This window comes from Salvelinus fontinalis, chromosome 36 (assembly GCF_029448725.1).
Source record: "Salvelinus fontinalis isolate EN_2023a chromosome 36, ASM2944872v1, whole genome shotgun sequence".
Lineage (NCBI taxonomy): Eukaryota > Metazoa > Chordata > Actinopteri > Salmoniformes > Salmonidae > Salvelinus > Salvelinus fontinalis.
The window spans coordinates 4,242,429-4,259,313 of record NC_074700.1 but is presented as its reverse complement, the minus strand read 5'-3'; the positions used below and the strand labels follow the sequence as shown (position 1 = coordinate 4,259,313).

The 16,885-nt window shown below is 45.3% G+C and overlaps 1 protein-coding gene across 1 annotated transcript in view; it reads left to right on the top strand.

The window, feature by feature from the left end:
* LOC129835051 (recombining binding protein suppressor of hairless-like) overlaps positions 1 to 16,829 on the top strand; it is a 91,416-nt gene extending 74,587 nt beyond the window's left edge. Inside the window, exons 4-11 of the mRNA XM_055900400.1 lie at positions 1,676 to 1,841; positions 2,250 to 2,424; positions 5,593 to 5,730; positions 5,931 to 6,043; positions 6,420 to 6,560; positions 7,189 to 7,344; positions 7,628 to 7,731; positions 12,172 to 16,829. Of these exons, the coding sequence (XP_055756375.1) occupies positions 1,676 to 1,841; positions 2,250 to 2,424; positions 5,593 to 5,730; positions 5,931 to 6,043; positions 6,420 to 6,560; positions 7,189 to 7,344; positions 7,628 to 7,731; positions 12,172 to 12,502 (1,324 nt within the window). The 3' untranslated portion in view covers positions 12,503 to 16,829. The remainder of the gene's footprint in view (positions 1 to 1,675; positions 1,842 to 2,249; positions 2,425 to 5,592; positions 5,731 to 5,930; positions 6,044 to 6,419; positions 6,561 to 7,188; positions 7,345 to 7,627; positions 7,732 to 12,171) is intronic.
* Positions 16,830 to 16,885: the final 56 nt, after the last annotated feature.

Genomic DNA, 16,885 nt, shown 5'->3' with positions numbered 1-16,885 from the left:
AAAGTGTAGATGGCAAGGGGATGGTAAGGTTAGGCAGGTAGGGCACATTCATGCCCCCAGACATGCAGGGTTAATGGGTTGGGGAGCACACTGAAGTAAGTAAAGGGTAATGAATTTGGAGAAGTGGGTAAGATGTTGCCTAGTCGTTGTAGGTTGGGTTAGAATGGTGGAGTGTCTGTGTGTGGAGAGTAATTCAGCTGTACTTTAATATGGTCATCCTGGGTGAAGTAAATAAATAGAGGGAGTTAGACAGACTGAAAGGGTTTGAGCCCTGGCTGCCATTACACCAGGACTATCTCTTAGTAAATCAGGAGCTCTCAGCCAACACTGTGACACCTCTGAGGTTTGGAGCACGAGAGAGGAGGAGCAGGTGTGTGTGTGTGTGTGTGTGTGTGTGTGTGTGTGTGTGTGTTAAATAGAGGAATTCCTCCACTCTCCGTGCTCCTCTCTGGTTAAAGTTACACTGACTGGGGCCCCGGGGTCGAGATGTGAGAGAGGCCCATTTTGGGCTCTGACCCGTTGTAGCAACGCACCCAGGGATACATCAGACCTCCAGTCATTCCAGTTTTCATAATCAGTCACAAAGCCTAATATACAGCACATTTCACACAGGCCCCATTCCCCTCATCTATTGGAGTCATTTACTTAGTCTCTCTACAGTTGAACTCTACTCTAATGCATCTGTTTAGTCCCTGTGGTTCACTCACTGGAACAGGTCCAACTTCTAACACGAGAAGTGTATGCTGGTGTTGGATGGAGAATCACTGTTACACAATCATATAGTCACACACACACACACTTGTGAGTTAGGGTTTGATTCTAAACAGACCGACGTATGTTTGGGTCAGCTCGCTGGGTGTGTGTGTGTGTCCCTCTGTATAAGGAAGACCTGTCCAATACGTGTGTGTGTGTGTGTGTTTACAGTGTGTGTGTGTGTTGATAAGGAGCTCTGAGCATGAAGGACTTGCGTGTGTGTATTTGCGTGCGTGCTTGTATTCACAGGGGTTTTCCTCAGAAAGCTCCATCTCTTTTATCTCTCCTCCATTGTAGGAGGTGAAAGTAGCCATCACTCTCACACAGACAGACTCGTGTTACGTGTCACTCATCCTCCTCATCAGACTAGACACACATCGTCATATCGAGAGCAACATAGGCTGACCGGCTCTCCTCTTTTCCTCACCAGCTCCTACAAATAAAGCACTTTGGTTTGGTCGAAGAGTCATCTAAACTAAGTGTGGGGGATTTCTTTCAAAAAAAAATAGGTGAATTTATCGCTGATAGGCTGAGGTACTGGCTAAAATGCAAGTTCTTGTCAGATTACAGCTCGCCAAATGGGTTATTGTAATAACATTTCACCCCCCCCCCCCTTAAATGAAACAAAGTTTTACAGGATTTAAGTACATGTTCTGCCAAGTTGTCTGTCGCGCAAAGAAATCCACTGACACTTCATTCCCAGTGCAATGACTCCCACTGTATTTTGATACCACAGCGCCATCTCTTGGCAGAAAGTTGAACATAAAAAGAATGTCTAGGCTGTTCTATTCCGTTACGGGTGCGTGAAGTCATCATATTAATAATTTGGTGTGTGTATGTGAAGCCTGGGCAGTGGTGTGTAGTTCAATTATACTGATGTCATTGTGTGTGTGTGTGTGTGTGTGTGCGCGTGTGCGTGCAGGTTCTTCTGTCCTCCCCCGTGTGTGTACCTGATGGGCTCTGGCTGGAAGAAAAAGAAGGAGCAAATGGAGAGAGACGGCTGCTCGGAGCAGGAGTCTCAGCCCTGTGCCTTCATAGGGATAGGAAACTCTGACCAAGAGATGCAGCAACTCAACCTCGAGGGGAAGGTAGGGTACCCACACACGTCTTTCCTTCACTTTTACTCTCTCACTTTCTTCCTCTCGACCCTTCACCCCCCCCTCTCTCGTTCACATGCTCACAAACACGACACTATTACTCTTTCTCACCTCCTGTCTATAATTATTTCAGAATAATACAAAATAATATCTCTGTCACACACACTCATATAGACACACGCTCAAAACAGTGCCTGACAACCGTTGCTTAATCACACACACACACACACACACACACACACACACACACACACACACACACACACACACACACACACACACACACACACACACACACACACACACACACACACACACACACACACCCCAAAGCAAATACTAACCGGTACCTGCCATTCCTAAATACGCCCATCTTTCTACTCCCTCCTTCCCCCTCAGAACTATTGCACAGCCAAAACCTTGTACATATCAGACTCCGACAAGAGAAAGCACTTCATGCTGTCCGTCAAGATGTTTTACGGCAACAGCACAGACATCGGCGTCTTCCTCAGCAAGAGAATCAAAGTCATCTCCAAGCCCTCCAAAAAGAAGCAGTCCCTGAAGAACGCAGATCGTGAGTCACACACAACACACAGGCGGACGCACACACACACCCACTGTACTTTACGAACCAGACCTGGGTTAAAAATACTATTTAGAGTATTTAAATGACTTTCGAAGACATTTCTTTGGAAACACATTTATATTGGAACGTAATTTGGAAATAAACTTGGAAAGTATTGGCATTTATTTGAAAGTAATCAAATACACAGACAAGTGTATTATCAAATATACATATTGAAATACTCCCATGCATTTGAACCCAGGTCTGTTTGGAATTTGAAATAGTGCATTTAGAAATAAGAATTTGAAAATATATTCCACACAAATATAAACGCAACAATTTCAAAGATTTTACCGAGTTACAGTTCATATAAGGAATTTAGTCAACTGATATAAATAAATTAGGCCCAAATGGGGCCTGGGGGGGGCATAGGCCCACCCACTTGGCAGCCAGGGGGGAGGCAGGCCCAGCCAATCAGAATTATTTTCTCCCCACAAAAGTGCTTTATTACAGACAGAAATACTCTTCAGCACCCCCCACCCCCACTCAGACGATCCCAAAGGTGAAGAAGTCGGATGTGGAGGTCCTGGGCTGGCGTGGTTACACGTGGTCTGCGGTTGTGAGGCTGGTTGGACATACTGCCAATTCTCTAAAACGATGTTGGAGACAGCTTATGGTAGAGAAATGAACATAAAATTCTCTGGCATCAGCTCTGGTGGACATTCCTGCAGTCAGCATGCCAATTGCACGCTCCCTCAACTTGAGACATCTGTGGCATTGTGTTGTGTAATGATCATGCTAATTGATATGCTATACCTGTCAGATGGATGGATTGTCTTTGCAAAGGAGAAATGCTCACGAACAGGGACGTAAACAAATTTGTGCACAAAATTTGAGAGACATAATCTTCTTGAGCATGTGAAACATTTCTGGGATTTTTTAATTTTAGCTCATGAAAAATGGAACCAACATTTCTGTTCAGTGTACAGTCGTGGCCAAAAGTTTTGAGAATGACACAAATGATTAATTTTCACAAAGTCTGTTGCCTCAGTTTGTATGATGGCAATTTGCATATACTCCAGAATGTTATGAAGAGTGATCAGATGAATTGCAATTAAGTACCTCTTTGCCATGCAAATGAACTGAATCCCCCAAAAACATTTCCACTGCATTTCAGCCCTGCCACAAATGGACCAGCTGACATCATGTCAGTGATTCTCTCGTTAACACAGGTGTGAGTGTTGACGAGGACAGGGCTGGAGATCACTCTGTCATGCTGATTGAGTTCGAATAACAGACTGGAAGCTTCAAAAGGAGGGTGGTGCTTGGAATCATTGTTCTTCCTCTGTCAACCATGGTTACCTGCAAGGAAACACGTGCCGTCATCATTGCTTTGCACAAAGAGGGCTTCACAGGCAAGGATATTGCTGCCAGTAAGATTGCACCTAAATCAACCATTTATCGGATCATCAAGAATGTCAAGGAGAGCGGTTCAATTGTTGTGAAGAAGGCTTCAGGGCGCCCAAGAAAGTACAGCAAATGCCAGGACCGTCTCCTAAAGTTGATTCAGCTGCGGGATCGGGGCACCACCAGTACAGAGCTTGCTCAGGAATGGCAGCAGGCAGGTGTGAGTGCATCTGCATGCACAGCGAGGCGAAGACTTTTGGAGGATGGCCTGGTGTCAAGAAGGGCAGCAAAGAAGCCACTTCTCTACAGGAAAAACATCAGGGACAGTCTAATATTCTGCAAAAGGTACAGGGATTGGCCTGCTGAGGACTGGGGTAAAGTCATTTTCTCTGATGAATCCCCTTTCCGATTGTTTGGGGCATTCGGAAAAAGCTTGTACGGAGAAGACAAGGTGAGCGCTACCATCAGTCCTGTGTCATGCCAACAGTAAAGCATCCTGAGACCATTCATGTGTAGGGTTGCTTCTCAGCCAAGGGAGTGGGCTGACTCACAATTTTTCCTAAGAACACAGCCATGAATAAAGAATGGTACCAACACATCCTACGAGAGCAACTTCTCCCAACCATCCAGGAACCGTTTGGTGACGAGCAATGTCTTTTTCAGTGTGATGGAGCACCTTGCCATAAGGCAAAAGTGATAACTAAGTGGCTCAGGGAACACAACATCGATATTTTGGGTCCATGGCCAGGAAAGTCCCCAGACCTTAATCCCATTGAGAACTTGTGGTCAATCCTCAAGATGCAGGTGGATAAACAAAAACCCACAATTTCTGACAGACTCCAAGCATTGATTATGCAAGAATGGGCTGCCATCAGTCAGGATGTGGCCCAGAAGTTAATTGACAGCATGACAGGGCGGATTGCAGAGGTCTTGAAAAAGAAGGGTCAACACTGCAAATATCGACTCATTGCATCAACTTCATGTAATTGTCAATAAAAACCTTTGACACTTATGAAATGCTTGTAATTATACTTCAGTATTCCATAGTAACATTTGCCAAAAATATCTAAAGACACTGAAGCAGCAAACTTTGTGGAGATTAATGTTTGTGTCATTCTCAAAACTTTTGGCCACGACTGTAGTTTTAAATAGCAGGCTATATATAGGAAATTATTAGAAAATACTTTCAAATAAAATTCGGGAAACGTTATTTGAAAATACTTATATGCCGGTAATACGTATTTAAATAGCAAATAATCAAATACGCAGGTCTGCTGTACAAACACAATCTACAATATCACTCATAAGGCCCCGCTCAAATGCTTTGAAAAGGCATCCTTCCCTCCCCTCAGGTTACCATTCATCTCACATGACTCTGTTAGTGAAAGATGTATATTGGAACCCTCAATTTCACCCGTCTTATCATTGTACATTAGTGATGACGTCAAGGGAGGAAGGAAGGAGGCATCTTTTGAAGTACTCGGACCAATGCTGATCTCTACCCTTCACAATGCCGTTATTGCTCTTCAGAGGGCACTACAGCAACAAAAAAAACACACAAAAAACAGATGACAACCGAGGCATGAAAGTGACCCAATGTTCAATATTGTCAAATACCTGTAGTGTTTGTTTTGCGGCCGTTTTCTACCCTCTAATCACACTTCTTATCGCCCAGTAATTTCATCTTGCGATGATGGGGACATGCTTCGGGGTTGTTCCGTTTTAGTGTGGTCTCTTTATCTCTCTCTCTGTGTGTCTCTCCTACTGCAGTGTGTATTGCATCGGGGACCAAGGTGGCCCTGTTCAACCGGTTGCGGTCCCAGACGGTCAGCACGCGCTACCTACACGTGGAGGGGGGGAACTTTCATGCCAGCTCCCAGCAATGGGGTGCCTTCTACATCCACCTGTGTGAGTCTCATACACCCACTCAAGCACGCGCACAAACACACGCTCGTACATGTATTCTCACATTTCTTCGCACACACACACACACACTCAATTCTTAATCAGTCCTATACGCTCTCTCATATACACACTCACCACACATATATTTACTGTAGCCTGAATGAAATGTTGTGTGAGCGTATCTCATGTGTCGTGTTTCCCAGTGGATGACGAGGAGTCCGAAGGAGAGGAGTTCACTGTGAGAGATGGCTACATCCACTACGGACAGACGGTCAAACTGGTCTGCTCCGTCACCGGGATGGCCCTGCCACGACTGGTACTACCCACCACTTTTACTTTGGTTTCTCACCCCTCACCTCTTTCAATTCTTGTCACATAATTCTTTTTTGTTGTTGTTGTATTTTATATATTTTGTCTTTATGCATGTCAAATTATCTCTCTTTCTGTCGTTATTACTGACACACACACACACACACACACACACACACACACACACACACACACACACACACACACACACACACACACACACACACACACACACACACACACACACACACACACACACACACACACACACACACACACACACACACACACACACACACACACACAGTTGCCAGTTAATGTCTTGATGTGATTTGTACGCTGCTGCTTCGACAACTAAACACCATCCTCTCTGTGTGGGTCAGATCATCCGTAAAGTGGACAAGCAGACGGCCCTGCTGGATGCAGACGACCCCGTCTCCCAGCTCCACAAGTGTGCCTTCTACCTGAAGGACACAGAGCGCATGTACCTGTGCCTTTCCCAAGAGAGGATCATCCAGTTTCAAGTGAGTGCGACACTTCCTTCCCAATACAACTTCCAATTCAATTTAGTCGCAGCCTTCTACTCAAACTACACTCGACCATTCGCCATCATTTTGACCACATACTTGCTGTTACCAATCAGAATGACCTTTTTAGGAAACGTCTTCCCGGATAGTGACCATTTAGTTAATTTCTACGATAATGACCGATTTGCAATCTTCAAATTTGAACATTTGTTAGTCAGATCCCACCTGAAAATGGAGGACAAAGCTTGTCGGTGCTCTGTGCTGGTCCCCGTTGCTCGAATAGGTCACAGCCTTTGTTTTTCTAAGAGATTTTTATTGCCTTGTGATTCCCATCTCGGGGAGATGACCGATTTTCGAGTGATCCTCATCCTCTGAGTTAATATAATGTTAAGGTGATGCGTAATAGGTCCCTCGCTTAGGTGTTCTCTCTCAATCTAACTCTACATCAGAGATCACCATAGAAACAACAACTTAACCAGGATACAGGGACGGTCATAACAAACACGTCTATATCAATTTACCTATCTATATCTACATCTGACGATCAAGCGCTTCTGGCTCCCTTTGACGTGTATGTGTGTGTCTGCACGCGCGCGTGTGTGTGTGTGTGTCTGCCTCTCCGCAGGCCACTCCTTGCCCAAAGGAACCAAACAAAGAGATGATCAACGACGGAGCGTCCTGGACAATCATCAGCACGGACAAGGCTGAGTACACCTTCTACGAGGGGATGGGCCCCGTCCACTCGCCTGTCACCCCCGTGCCTGTGGTCGAGAGTTTACAGGTTAGAAAGGGACACGCGCGACACACACATACACATACGGACAGACACACATACGGACAGACAGACACACACTGATGCACACACACATATGGACAGACAGACACACACACGGATGCACACACACTCCATTCCTATCATAAACAACTATTTGTTCCTCTCGCAGTGCTCCAAAAATATTTGTACACACACGTCCTTTAGACCCTTTACGAAATTCCATCTCCATCTCTTCCTCCGCCAACAAGACATAAACATTTAGACTTGTTGTATTTGTGTGTTTGTGAAGCTAAACGGTGGTGGGGACGTGGCCATGCTGGAGCTGACGGGACAGAACTTCACTTCAAACCTGAGGGTCTGGTTTGGAGACGTCGAGGCAGAGACCATGTACAGGTACCGACACACCTCCCTGCTCGTTTTCAAGTCTGGGCTATCTTAATACTAGGATTGCAAAATTCCGGTAACTTTCTCCAAATGTCCAGCTTCTCCAGCCAACCGGGATTTCAGAAACACTTCAAATTAAGTCCAACTGAAGATGCTAAAGATGACGCCGACAGAGAGGATCACCTCGCTTCGAGTCCTTAGGAAACTATGCAGTATTTTAATTTTTTTAATGTATTATTTCTTACATTGTTACCCCAGGAAATCTTACGTCTTATTACATACAGCCGGGAAGAACTATTGGATAATAGAGCAACGTCAACTTACCAACATTATTACCAGGAATACGACTTTCCCAAAGCGGATCCTCAGTTTGGACCACCATCCAGGACAATGGATCTAATCCCAGAAGCCGACCGAAGCCAATGGCGCCGCAGAAGGGGCAGACGGAGCGCCCTCCTGGTCAGGCTCCGTAGACATGCACATCACCCACCGCTCCCGAGTATACTACTCGCCAATGTCCAGTCTCAGTCTCTCTACAAGGTAGACAAAATTCAAGCAAGGAGAGACATTCCAGAGAGACATCAGCGATTGTAACATTCTCTGTTTCATGGAAACAGGGGTCTCTCGGGATATGTTGTCGGAATCGGTTCAGCCACCGGGCTTCTCCATGCATCACGCCGACAGAGATAAACACCTCTCTGGGAAGTGGAAGGGCGGGGGTGTATGCTTCATGATTAACGACTCATAGTGTAATCATAAAAACTTACAGGAACTCAAGTTCTTCTGCTCACCCGACCTAGAATTCCTCACAATCAAATGCCGGCCATATTACCTTCCAAGAGAATTCTCGTCAGTTATCTTCAAAGCGGTGTACATTCCCCCTTAAGCAGACACCAAGACAGCCCTCAAAGAACTTCACTGGACTCAATGTAAACTGGAAACTACATATCCTGAGGCTGCATGTATATTAGCTGGGGATCTTAACAAAGCAAATTTGAGAACAAGGCTACCTAAATTATATCAGCATATTGATTGCACTATGCGTGGGGGTAATACACCTGACCACTGCTACTCTAACTTTCGCGGTGCATACAAAGCCCTCCCCCGCCCTCCCTTCGGCAAATCCGACCACGGCGCCATCTTGCACCTACCGTCTTATAGGTAGAAACTCAAACAGGATGTACCAGTGACTAGAACCATTCAACGCTGGTCTGACCAATTGCAATCCACGCTTCAAGATTGTTTTGATCACGCGGACTGGGATATGTTCCGGGCAGCCTAAGAGAATAACATCGACCTATACGCTGACTTGGTGAGTGAATTTATAAGGAAGTGCATTGGAGATGTACCCACTGTGACTATTAAAACCTACCCTAACCAGAAACCGTGGATGGATGGCGGCATTCTGAACTGAAAGCGCAAACCACTGCATTTAACCATGGAAAGATGTCTGGAAATATGGCCGAAATATATAAACAGTGTAGTTATTCCCTCCGCAAGGCAATCAAACAAGTGAAATGCCGGCACAGGGACAAGGTGGAGTCGCAATTCAACGGCTCAGACACGAGACGTATGTGGCAGGGTCTACAGACAATCACAGACTACAAAAAGAAAACCAGCCACGTCACGGACACTGACGTCTTGCTTCCGGACAAACTAAACACCTTCTTTGCACCCTTTGAGGATAATACAGTGCCACTGTCGCAGCCCGCTACCAAGGACAGCGCCCTCTCCTTCTCCGTGGCCGACGTGAGTAAAACATTTAAAGGTGTTAACCCTCGCAAGGCTGCTGGCCCAGACGGCATCCCTAGCCGCATTCTCAGAGCATGCGCATACCAGCTGGCTGGTGTGTATACGGACATATTCAATCGCTCCCTATCCCAGTCTGCTGTCCCCACATGCTTCAAGAGGGCCACCATTGTTCCTGTACCCAAGAAGGCAAAGATAACTGAACTGAATGACTATCACCCCATAGCACTCACTTCTGTCATCGTCAAGTGCTTTGAGAGACTAGTCAAGGATCATATCACCTCCACCTTACCTGTCGCCCTAGACCCACTTCAGTTTGCATACCGCCCTAACAGGTCCACAGACGATGCAATCGCCATCACACTGCCCTATCCCATCTGGACAAGAGGAATACCTATGTAAGAATGCTGTTCATTGACTACAGCTCAGCATTCAACACCATAGTACCCTCCAAGCTCATCATCAAGCTGGAGGCCCTGGGCCTCAACCCCGCCCTGTGCGATTTGGTCCTGGACTTTCTGACAGGCCGTCCCCAGGTGGTGAAGGTAGGAAACAACATCTCCGCCTCTCTGACCCTCAACACTGGGGCCCCACAAGGGTGCGTTCTCAGCCCCCTCCTGTTCTCCCTTTTCACCCATGACTGCGTGGCCATGCACGCCTCCAACTCAATCATCAAGTTTGTTGATGACACAACAGTCGTTGGCTTGATTACCAAAAACAACGAGACAGTCCACAGGGAGGAGGTGAGGGCCCTCGGAGTGTGGTGTCAGGAAAACAACCTCTCACTCAACGTCAACAAAACAAAGGAGATGATCGTGGACTTCAGGAAACAGCACCCCCTTATCCACATCGAAGGGACAGCAGTGGAGAAGGTGGAAAAATGTAAGTTCCTCGGCGTACACATCAACGACAAACTGAAATGGTCTACCCACACAGACAGTGTGGTGAAGAAGGCGCAACAGCGCATCTTGAACCTCAGGAGGCTGAAGAATTTGGCTTGTCACCCAAAACCCTGACTAACTTCTACATATCCCCAATCGAGAGCATCCTGTTAGGCTGTAATCACCGCCTGGTACGGCAACTGCTCCGCCCTCATCCACAAGGCTCTCCAGAGGGTGGTGCTGTCTGCACAACACATCACCGGGGGCAAACTACCTGCCCTCCATGACACCTATAGCACCCGATGTCACAGGAAGGCAAAGAAGATAACCAAGGACAACAACCACCTGAACCACTGCCTGTTCACCCCGCTACCATCCAGAAGGCGAGGTCAGTTCAGGTGCATCAAAGCTGGGACCGAGAGACTGAAAAACAGCTTCTATCTCAAGGCCATCAGACTGCTAAACAGCAATCACAAACTCAGAGAAGCTGCTGCCTACATGGAGACCCAATCACTGGCAACTTTAACAAATGGATCACGAGTCACTAAACAATGCCACTTTATATAATGCCACTTGAATAATGTTTACATATCTGACATTACTCAGATCATATGTATATACTGTATTTCATACCATCTTATGCACCTTGCCTATGCCACAATGCAATCGCTCATCCATATATTTGTATCTTCATATTCTCATTCACCCTTTTAGATTTGTGTGTGTTAGGTAGTTGTTGGGGGAATTGTTAGATCACTTGTTAGATATTACTGCACTGTCGGAAGCACAAGCACAAGCGTTTCGCTACTCTTGCATTAACATCTGCTAACCATGTGACCAATACAATTTGATTTCAACTAAAACTGCTACAAACGTTTAATGAGCTTTATCCATGAGATGTATTTTTCTGAAAAGGGAACGAGGATGTCCCGATTCAGTCTGACCTCATTAGCCATTATAAACTGTAAAAGACTACCGCTTCGACAAACCAGGGGACAGCTTACATAGTAATTGGCCAGTTGACATAATAATGCCATCTTACATTGGCGTGCTTTGATCCAAGTCAAAGCAATGTTCTGAGCCAATTTGTGCTAACTGTACAAAACGGAATTTAATTTGGGCTCAGATATTAGCAGTTTCAAAGTACGCCCTTCACGCGACGCCAACCATCCCCGAAGGTACTTTTTTCCTTTTCATGTCGAATTTAATAGATGAATTGGCGACCCAGTGTTTATGGCTGCTCCCATGAAGGAAGAGTCTTTAGAACAGATGAAAGAGCTCTATGGTTACCCTGTGATAAACAATAGGGGTCCTGTATGACTATCAGTGTGCCATTCATCCTGGTTGTAAAACGCTACCGGGAGATGCCGTGAGTGAAATGTCGAGGTGGTTGTTGGCTGCAGGACGGTGTGTAAGTGGTCCCAATGTACACTGAGAACGCCCCGGGTCCCCCATTTGACCCGTTTGTGCGAGACGTGTGTATCGTGGGAGGTTTTACAGGGCTGTTTTTGTACAAGATCTAAGGCATGGCACAGACACTGTGTAAGGTATGAGGGAATGTATGGGTCTCCCATAGTGTTTGATGGAAGCATGTTAACCATTGGTGTACTTAAGTCGTTTTGTTCTAATCAGTCCCGGAGGACAATGAAAGATGATACTCAACCGACATGGGGTCATTGCGTTACCTACCTTTTTTTTTGCCTTTGGTCTACACTGAGGTCATCACAGAGGGAAGGGAGTGAGTCACCACAAATATAATTGAATCTAGAGAGCTGAAACCCTCTCTGACTCTTTCTCTCTCTACCTCCTCCGCCTGCAGGTGTGCGGAGAGCATGCTGTGCGTGGTGCCTGACATCTCTGCCTTCCGCGAGGGCTGGCGCTGGGTGCGGCAGCCGGTGCAGGTGCCCGTCACGCTGGTGCGAAACGACGGGATCATCTACTCCACCACACTCACCTTCACCTACACGCCGGAGCCCGGGCCGCGGCCGCACTGCAACGCCGCCGGCGCCATCCTGCGGGCGGGCAGCGACCGCCTGCTCTCGGCTAGCAGCAACATCGCTAACAACAGCGACGCTAACAACACCTACGGCCCCAACGGCTCCAACGCAGGAGTCACGTCCTCTTCCACGGCCGCCACTGTGGTGTCCTAACACACACACACACACACACACTTATACACACAATATGCCTTGAGAGCAAAACGTACCACATGGTAAGAAAAGACTACAAAGTAAACTGACTCTCTAAAAGTGCTGCATATTGATTTTGGATACAAGAAAAAGAAGCTGAAATAGGAAATTGGTCGGACAAAAGGGAGGAAGAGGAGGAATTCGAAGGAAAGAACGATGTCAAAAGTTGTCAACCAACGGAAGTAAGCGAAACTGTGTGGAACTCCTCGCCGCTACCATCTTGTCTCTGGTGGTGAAGCTGTGGAATGAGTTCCTATTGGCTCAGAGCACCAGCGCCTTTGACGGCCGTGAGAAAATTGATACCACAACAGCGACGCAGCCGCCACATGTATAAAATGTTAAGATAAAAGGATCGTTTTTGTGCTCCCCCCCCCCCCCCCCTATGATAATTGTTTTCCTCCTTTGTTTTTCTATGTTGCGTTAGTTTGTGTATGTTTCTGTAAAGGGGGCGAGATGTATCGTTGTTGGAGAGAGAACGAGGAGTGGGTATAGAGGGACACATATAAAAACGTGTTGATGATAACACCGTTTTTATGGACCAAGGATCTTGTATAAGCTTTAGTAAAGGTACATTTTCTCCATACCTTTTTTTGTATGAAATATATAGTACACTTTTGTTACCAAATAGTTTCTATTCTCACCCTCCTAGCTTTGGCCTTTTTTGGGGGGGCCATATCCCGACCTGGCTTGTGTATTATAGCTACCCTTATCGCCGTCAAACGCCTGCCCCCCCCCACCCCCCCCGGTCTTTTGGACGGAACGTTCCATTTTTTGATACTTTGCTCTCTAAGAAAATGACTAAAGTCTGGGGATTTCTTTTAGTCTTGTTTACCTAACCGAAGGTTCGGTTTGTTAGGAAGTCACCTCAGCAGGCCTCATTTTGGATTCTCATTGGTTTTTATGAAGTCTTTAAAAAGGAAAGCTTTAAGCAACGCCTCTGCCTTGTCTGCAATACTCTCTGTGTGCTACTAGCTACGTTTCCGTTGGAAATGACATGTCTGTACATCACACAAGGAGCCATAGCGAAGTCTGCAGAATTCTTCCATTTTATTTCAAACTTAAAAAAAAAAAACTAGACTTCCACTACCAGTTACAAAATAGTTTTGTCGCTTCCACATGCATTTTATGATTCTAGTCATCAAATTGAAAAGGTAGCCTTAGAACTGTATATTATTACTGTGCACACAGTCAGAAGAAATCGTGTCGTGTATCCCATGTTGAGATCATGCCGCTGCATTGGTCGCCACAGAAGTATCTGACGACGTCTTGGAATCTGTCGGTCCGTATACTGTCTCACCGGGCCTTGGTGTCTTCCTGTGTGTAGTTCTCGTGGTATTTAAAACTTCCATTGTTTTGAGAAAACGGAAAAGACAGACACTTCCAATTCGATGTGGCCTTACCGCTGACTTAAATGTCAAAGAGAACCGTTACCCTTCCAACGACCTGCCCTTTCCATTCACGTAACATGCAAGAACCTGTGTGTTGCAAAAAAACAGCCCGTCTTATCACCACTCGGTAAGTTGTTTCATTGGACTACATTACCCATAATGCTCCAAATCCACATTGTCAGCCTTCTGGAAGATTTGTGGGCCTTTTTTAAAGAATAATATTAACTCTGTTCAGTGTACAAGTACAACACTTCTATAAAATATGTACTTTATTATCACAGTGCCCTGCTTTCTCCATTTTGGCATGGATACATTGTCTTGTGAGTGCTTTGAGCTCCTCTGTTTGGCCTCCTAAAAGCCTTTTTAACTAACGTCCTGTGGTTTTTGACCTCACACAACAATTACGTGTACATTGTAAAAGTCGCTTTCTGAAAGTAGCCACACTCACCGGCTGTATTCGTGGTGATCAAGTCTCCTGTTAGAAGTAATGCGGCCTTCTAGATGTGTGTATGTGTTATCGAATATGTGTATTTGGAAAAACGTACAGCAATATTGTACAGGTCACGTCGTCTCTTGGGGTTTGTCTGCCTGACCACTAGTTCACCAGCCGGTGTGTGTGTGTGTGTGTGTGTGTGAGAGAGAGTGAGTGTGTGTTTGGCTCCTCTGTGTAGTCTAACAATGGATCAGTGAGTGAGACTCGCTCCATTTCAAAGCGTGGTTGGGCGGGTGTGCACACCGTTCACGTTCCAAACAATCAATGCTCTTGTAAAGATGGACTTTGGTGATTGTTTGGGTCCCGCGCCGTCTTCCGACTTGATCCAAATATAAAACAAGTGATTTGTTTCTCTCTCATTGTTGGGAAATAATATGTGGGTCAACAAAAATACTAAAAAAGGCAATACTTTGATCATAGTGTTACAGTGGAACTGTATACACTTCCGGGATGAACTATGATGCTTTAACTTGAATGTCTGCTTTTTAATTAAGACGTTTTTCTAGCCAATGTCATTCATGTACCCATTTTAACAGTCATATCCCTTTAATAATAGGGAACAAGAAAAAGTGCTCTATTCCCCCCCCCCCCCAAAATGCAAACTTAAGGGATGCTTTTTTCCCCCTCCCCATTTAGATTTTCCCCTCTATTTTTCCAGCCATTGATGTTAATGTAAACAGTGTAATATTGATATTATTTTAAATTATTGGTATAAAGTTTCCCCCCTTATTTTATGTCAAAGAAACAAGTGCATTATTGCCTTTGTTGCCGATTTCCAAAAGGTCGGTCCAGCAACAGTTTCACTTTTTCTATGAATTAAAGCATGGGTGTATCAACCTAAATCGAATAGTTTGTAGCATCAAACCAACATGAGCGTTTGTCACTAATCACCTTTAATATGGATAAAAAAAATGTTTTTACACACACAACAAAGAGAAATGCTACTGGCCTTTCTTAACCCTTTACTCTATTGTGATATGTCAATAAGGTGGTCACCCAAATACATTTGGGTCTGCGCAGTGTTTTCATCATGCCCGTTTCAGCTGGTAAGAGGTGAGCTACCTCTTCGATATCAAAGTGAGTTTGGGGAACACCTCTCTAATGCCTCAGGCGTCCTCCAGTCACTCCCCTGTCATTCTGCTCGTGTTCCATTTCCTTTTTTTTTTTACACTTTCTGTTGTCTCTCTGGGCTCCACCCTGCCTGCTCCTTACGTTTATCACTGATGCGTCGAGTGAGTTTGGAAGGAGTGGCATTGCGCTGCATCTCTTAAAACAGTGGAAGGGTAGTGCGTATTCTCATATCTCTTTGATTGTCTTTGCTGGGTCATGTTCAGTAGGCAGGAAATGGAATGAAACGTTTGGAAACGTTTTGCGACGGTGCGCCCTAATGAACATGCCGCTGGTTGAACTGTTTTACGTTTACGCCAGAGAACAGTGGAGGCGTGGGGGATTGGAGCAGGAGGAGAGGGCGGGTCCAGAGAGCAACTATATGGTCAAGGAGAGCATCAGTGCTCCCCTTCCTCAGGTTTCACTCAACAAGGGGAAGGCAGCTCTCCCCCTTACAGGGGTGGAATGTTGTTACATGGCTTTTTAACAAAAGCTTACCCAGCAAAATACAAAATATTCTCCAACTTGTGTGATGCTTTTTGAAAAATACTGTATACATACCGGTTTTAATTTTTATGTCAGTCCATGTTGTTTGTTTTGTTCTTCCGAAAGCAGCTGTTGTTTTTTGTTGTTGTAATGAGCTCTGAACAATGTGTGTATGTATCCTCTAATATGCCAAATGTCTTTTTTACAAGGTAGATTTCTCATGCACTGCTAAACGAAACAGGACAGAGCGAGAGGCAGCTTTAAATAAATGAAAAGGCGTGTTGGGAGGAGCCTTTTCTCTGTTGCACTCAGCCTTACATACTCCCCAAGACTATTGGCTGGCTGCACTATGAAGTGCTTTTACGCTTCTCTCTTTCTTCCTGTCTCTCCTCTGTCTGTGTACGTACATTTTGACGTTCCCTCTCATCCCTTTACACTCTTAGCTCTGTACGCTTGGCTTTGCTGCAGTCCAATTTCTTACCCTTCCTTTCCCCCTCACACGTCCTTTCACACACACTCTGTCTTCGTCTTACTGTCTCTCTCTCTCTCTCAGTGTAATGTTCTAGTAATGTTAAGCAGAGTGTCAGTCCGTCAGTGTGGTAGTATACTCAGTGCTTAAAGGGTTGCTGATGGTAGAAACCTGTGCAGTTTGTAACATTTTAGCAATAACGTGAAAACAAGAGGACAGTTTGTTTTGTTTTGTTTTTTGTACATATTGCAGTTCCAGTTCATGCTCAAATCCATATGTCATTAAAAAAATTACTTGCAATATTGGCATAAAAAAAAAATCAAGAAATAAAAAGTGACAGAATGATGTGTGAAATGAAATGTGTCGTTAACTACATGTATTTTATGTTCGAGGCCCTCAAG